We start from the raw sequence: 5,507 nt of genomic DNA, 5'->3' as shown, positions 1-5,507 counted from the left end.
GATAATGGGATCCAGGGATGGGATGGGGAATATTATGGGATGTGGGGTATTATGGGATGCGGGGTCGTACTCACGGCTCCATGCTGGTGCAGGGGCCTGGGCTGCGGTGCTGGAGCAGGTGCAGGAGGCGCGCGCCAAGGCCCGGCTCAAGCAGCTCTCGTTCGCCGGTGGGTGCCCCCCCGTCCCCCCCAACCCCTGTGGGTGCCGATGGGTGCCACTGGGTGCATTGACACCAATGGGTGCCATTGACACCAATGGGTGCCGATGGGTGCCATTGGGTGCCATTGACACCAATGGGTGCTGATGGGTGTCTCTGCCACTCATGGGTGCTGAATGGTTGTGGTGGGTGCTGCTGACAGCCATGGGTGCTGATGGGTGCTATTGACACCCATAGATGTTGATGGGTGTAGTTGATAGCCGGGGTTGCTGATGATTGTCGCTGACACCCATGGGTGGATATCAATGGGTGTCAATGGTTACCAATGGGTGTCAGTGGGTGCTGATGGGTGCTGATGGGAGTCAGTGGTTACCACTGGGTGTCAGTGGGTATGAATGGATGTCGGTGATTACCAATGGGTACCAGTGGGTGCTGATGGGAACCGATGGGTGCCGATGGATGCTGATGGATGCCGATGGGTGCCGATGGGTACCAATGGGTGTTGATTGGTGCCGATGGGTACCGATGGGTGTCGATGGGTGCCGCTGGGTGCCAGTAGGTACCGATGGGTGTCGATGGGCGTCAGTGGATGTCAGTGGTTACTGATGGGTGCCGCTGGGTGCCGATGGGTGCCAGTTGGTACTGATGGGTGCCGATGGGTACCGATGCATGTCGATGGGTGCTGCTGGGTGCCAGTCGGTACCAATGGGTGTCAATGGATGTCAGTGGTTACCGATGGGTGCCGATGGGTGCCGCTGGGTGCCAGTCGGTGCCGATGGGTGCCGATGGGTGTCAATGGATGTCAGTGGTTACCGATGGGTGCCGCTGGGTGCCGATGGGTGCCAGTTGGTACTGATGGGTGCCGATGGGTACCGATGCGTGTCGATGGGTGCCGCTGGGTGCCAGTCGGTACCGATGGGTGCCGATGGGTATCAATGGATGTCAGTGGTTACCGATGGGTGCCGATGGGTGCCGCTGGGTGCCAGTCGGTGCCGATGGGTGCCGATGGGTGTCAATGGATGTCAGTGGTTACCGATGGGTGCCGATGGGTGTTGATGGGTGCCAGTCGGTGCCGCTGGGTGCCGCTGGGTGTCGATGGGTGCCGACGGGTGTCCTGGGTGCCGTGCAGGGATGAGCGGGCTGCGGGTGCTGGGCATGCACCACGACGCCGTCGTCTTCCTGCTGGAGCAGCTCCCGGGTGCCGGCTCCTGCTCCCGGTACCGCTTCCGGTACCACCCGCGCCGGGAGCGGGGCCCCCCCCACAGCCCCCCCCACAACCCCTCCGGCTGCGCCCGTGCCGAGCTCTACCTGCGGTGGGTGCCAGCGGGGGTAATGGGTGTCAGTGGGTGTCAATGGGAGTCAGTGGGGGCTATGGGGGTCAATGGGAGTCAGCAGGTGTCAATGGGTATCAGTGGAGGTCAGTGGGTGTCAATGGGGGCTATGGGTATCAATGGGTGTCAATGGGAGTCAATGGGGATCAATGGGTATCAGTGGAGGTCAGTGGGTGTCAATGTGGGCTATGGGTATCAATGGGTGTCAATGAGAGTGAATGGGGATCAATGGGTGCCAATGGGTATCAGTGGGGGTCAGTGGGTGTCAATGTGGGCTATGGGTATCAATGGGAGTCAATGGGGGCTATGGGACTGAGTGGGGGCAGTGGGGGGCAATGGGAGTCAATGGGGGCAATGGGAGTCAGTGGGTGCCAATGGGTGTTAGTGGGAGTCAGTGGGGATCAATGGGTATTAATGGGTGTCAGTGGGTATCAATGGGTGTCAGTGGGTGTCAGTGTGGGCTATGGGTATCAATGGGAGTCAATGGGGGCTATGGGACTGAGTGGGGGCAGTGGGGGGCAATGGGAGTCAATGGGGGCAATGGGAGTCAGTGGGTGCCAATGGGTATTAATGGGTGTCAGTGGGTATCAATGGGTGTCAGTGGGTGCCAATGGGCATCGATGCCCATCAACGTGTACCTATCCCCTTCCATCCACCTCCACCATTGTACCAGCACCCTTGGGGCACCCCCTAGGTGCCCCCCAGCACCCATGGGTGCCCCATTGTGACCCCCCCACCCTTTCCCCCCCCCCCATAGCAAATGCACCTTCGACATGTTCAGCTTCCTGGCGTCCCAGCACCGCACCCTGCCCGAGGGGCCCCCTCCCCGCGAGGACGAGGAGGACGAGGTGCAGCTCAAACCCACACGGTGAGCACCCATGGGTGCCCCTGCACCCATAGTTGGGGGGGGGAGTGGGGTTGGGAGGACCCATGGGTGCCCCCTGCACCCAAAGTTTGGAGGGGGGGTTGGGGCTGGGAGGACCCATGGGTGCCCCCTGCACCCATAGTGGGGGTTGGGGCTGGGGGCACCCATGGGTGGGGGTTGGGGGGGGGAGCACCCATGGGAGGGGGTTGGGGGGGAGCACCCATGGGTGGGGGTTGGGGTTGGGGGCACCCATGGGTGGTGGTTGGGGTTGGGGGCACCCATGGGTGGTGGTTGGGGTCAGGGGTACCCATGGGTGGTTGTTGGGGTTGGGGGCACCCATGGGTGCTGGTTGGGGTCAGAGCACCTTTGGGTGCCCTGACCCCGCCCCCAGCCGTGCCACCAGCCTGGAGCTGCCCATGGCCATGCGCTTCCGGCACCTCAAGAGGACGGCGAAGGAGGCGGTCGGGGTCTATCGGTGAGGGCACGGGGGTGATGGGTGCCAGTGGGGTCAATGGGTGTCAATGGGTGTCATTGGGGTCAATGGGTGTCAGTGGGTTGCAATGGGGTTAGTGGGTAGCAGTGGGGTCAATGGGTGTCAATGGGATCAATGGGTGTTAGTGGGTGTCAATGGGGTCAATGGGTGGCATTGGGGGTCAATGGGTGGCAATGGGGTCAATGGGTGCCAATGGGAGTCTATGCCATCAGTGAGTGCAGTGGTCAATGGGGTCAATGGGTGTGAATGGGTGCCAGTGGGGTCAGTGGGGGTGAATGGGGTCAATGGGGGTCAATGGGTAACAATAGGTGCCAATGGGTATCAATGGGTGCCAATGGGTGTCAATGGGGTCAATGGTTGCCAGTGGAGGTAATGGGTGCCAATGGGGTCAATGGGTACCAATGGGTCCCAGTGGGTGTCAATGGGTGCCAATGTGTACCAATGGGTTCCAAGGGGTGCCAATGGGTCCCAATGGGTGCCAATGCGTACCAATGGGTGCCATTGGGGTCAGTGGGTACCAATGGGTGCCAGTGCGTCCCAATGGGTGCCAATGGGGTCAATAGGTGCCAAAGCGTATCAATGGGTGCCAGTGGGTGCCAATGGGGTCAGGGGGTGCAATGGGTGCCAATGGGGTCAATGGGTCCAGTGGGTCCCAATGGGTGTCGGTGGGTCCCAGTGGGTGCCAGTGCGTACCAATGGGTGCCAATGGGTGCCGTGCCCTCCAGCTCGGCCATCCACGGCCGGGGCCTGTTCTGCAAGCGGAACATCGAGGCCGGGGAGATGGTGATCGAGTACTCGGGCATCGTCGTGCGCTCCGTGCTCACCGACAAGAGGGAGAAGTTCTACGACAGCAAGGTGGGGCCTGCCCCACAGCGACCCATAGAGGGACCCATGGAGAGCCCCGTAGAGGGACCCATAGAGAGCCCCACAGAGAGCCCCATGGAGGGACCCATAGAGAGCCCCACAGAGAGCTCCATGGAGGGACCTATAGAGAGCCCCATAGCACCCCATAGCAGGACCCACAGAGAGCCCTATAGAGGGACCCATAACAGTGCCTTGGGGATACTAAAGGGGCGCCATAGGGACACCATAGAGATGCCATTTGGGACACATTGAGGATACCATGAGAATGATGTCTCCAGCCCCATAAGTTACTCCCAAGCCCATAACCAGCCCCATAACTCCATCCCAGCCCCATAGCACCCTCCACAGCCCTATAACTCCCGAGCCCCCTAGGATCTCCCCAGCCCCATAGCTCCCTCCCCAGCCCCATAACTCCCTCCCCAGCCTCACAACCTCCCCAGCCCCGTAACTCCCTGCCCAGCCCCAGAACCTCCCAAGCCCCGTAACTCCCCCCCAGCCTCCCCCCAGCCCCACTCCCTCCCCATCCCCATAACTCCTTCCATAGCCCCTTAACTCCCTCCGCAGCCTCACAACTTCCCCAGCCCCATAGCTCCCTCCCCAGCCCCATAACTCCCTCCCCAGCCCCATACACCCCCCCCAGCCCCATATGTTACCCCTACCCCCATAGCTCTCCCCCATCCCCATCACCCCCAGCCCCATAGGTCCCCCCCAGCTCCATAGCTCCCTTTTCAGCCCCACAACCTCCCAGGCCCCATAACTCCAACCCAGCCCCATAACTCTCCCCCTAGCCCCATAACTCCCTCCCCAGCCCCGTAGCTCCCTCCCTAGCCCCGTAACTCCTTCCCCAGCCTCACAACCTCCACCATCCCCATAGCTCCCTCCCCATCCCTACAACTCCCTCCCCATCCCCACAACCTCCCCATCCCCATAGCTCCCTCCCCATCCCTGTAACTCCCTCCCCATCCCCACAACCTCCCCAGCCCCATAGCTCCCTCCCCATCCCTACAACTCCCTCCCCATCCCCACAACCTCCCCAGCCCCATAGCTCCCTCCCCATCCCTACAACTCCCTCCCCATCCCCACAACCTCCCCAACCCCGTAACTCCCCCCCAGCCCCATAAGTTACCCCCATCCCCACACCCTCCCCATCCCCATAACTCCCCTCCATCCCCATAAGTTACCCCCATCCCCACAGCTCTCCCCCATCACCCCCATCCCCATAGCTTCCCCCCCAGCCCCATATCTCCCCCTAACCCCCTCCCCGTGACAGGGCATCGGGTGCTACATGTTCCGCATGGACGCGGCGGAGGTGGTGGACGCCACGATGCACGGCAGCGCGGCGCGGTTCATCAACCACTCCTGCGAGCCCAACTGCTACTCGCGGGTGATCCAGGTGGAGGGCGCCAAGCACATCGTCATCTTCGCGCTGCGCCGCATCCTGCGCGGCGAGGAGCTCACCTACGACTACAAGTTCCCCATCGAGGAGCCCGCCGCCAAGCTGCCCTGCAACTGCGGCGCCCGCCGATGCCGGCGCTTCCTCAACTGAGGGGCAGTGGGGCTGGGTGGGGGGGTGGGGGTGGTGGGGGCAATGGGGAGAGACGGAGATGGGATCTGGATGTAGTTATGGGGTACTAAAGATGTCTATAGGCAACGGTGATGATCTGGAGTCAATGGGAGGTAATGGGGTGGAGATACGGAGGTGGGCTCGATGGCCTTGAGATACCTGCACGTGATGGAGATGGGATCCTTGAGGTACCTGACAAGTGATGGAGATGGGATACCTGCAAGTGAGGTAGT

General features: G+C 61.8%; 1 protein-coding gene across 1 annotated transcript; it reads left to right on the top strand.

Moving 5' to 3' along the window:
* Positions 1-92: 92 nt before the first annotated feature.
* LOC134163876 (histone-lysine N-methyltransferase 2B-like) lies at positions 93-5,266 on the top strand. The gene is made up of 6 exons (XM_062619080.1): positions 93-167; positions 1,287-1,470; positions 2,246-2,356; positions 2,745-2,828; positions 3,572-3,701; positions 4,981-5,266. The coding sequence occupies exons 2-6, from the start codon at positions 1,289-1,291 to the stop codon at positions 5,254-5,256; spliced, it is 783 nt and encodes a 260-aa protein (XP_062475064.1). The 5' UTR covers positions 93-167; positions 1,287-1,288; the 3' UTR covers positions 5,257-5,266.
* Positions 5,267-5,507: the final 241 nt, after the last annotated feature.

Source organism: Pezoporus occidentalis, unplaced genomic scaffold (genome assembly GCF_034315485.1).
Source record: "Pezoporus occidentalis ecotype Australia unplaced genomic scaffold, CSIRO_AGI_Poc_V1 ctg2091, whole genome shotgun sequence".
Lineage (NCBI taxonomy): Eukaryota > Metazoa > Chordata > Aves > Psittaciformes > Psittacidae > Pezoporus > Pezoporus occidentalis.
This window is presented reverse-complemented; position numbering and strand designations above follow the sequence as displayed.

Coding starts and splice junctions, on each gene's coding strand:
- LOC134163876 (XM_062619080.1), top strand. CDS start 1,289: ATGAGCGGGCTGCGGGTGCTGGGCATGCACCACGACGCCGTCGTCTTC. Junction 1,471..2,245: donor CGTGCCGAGCTCTACCTGCG/GTGGGTGCCAGC, acceptor CCCCCCCCATAG/CAAATGCACCTTCGACATGT. Junction 3,702..4,980: donor AGAAGTTCTACGACAGCAAG/GTGGGGCCTGCC, acceptor TCCCCGTGACAG/GGCATCGGGTGCTACATGTT.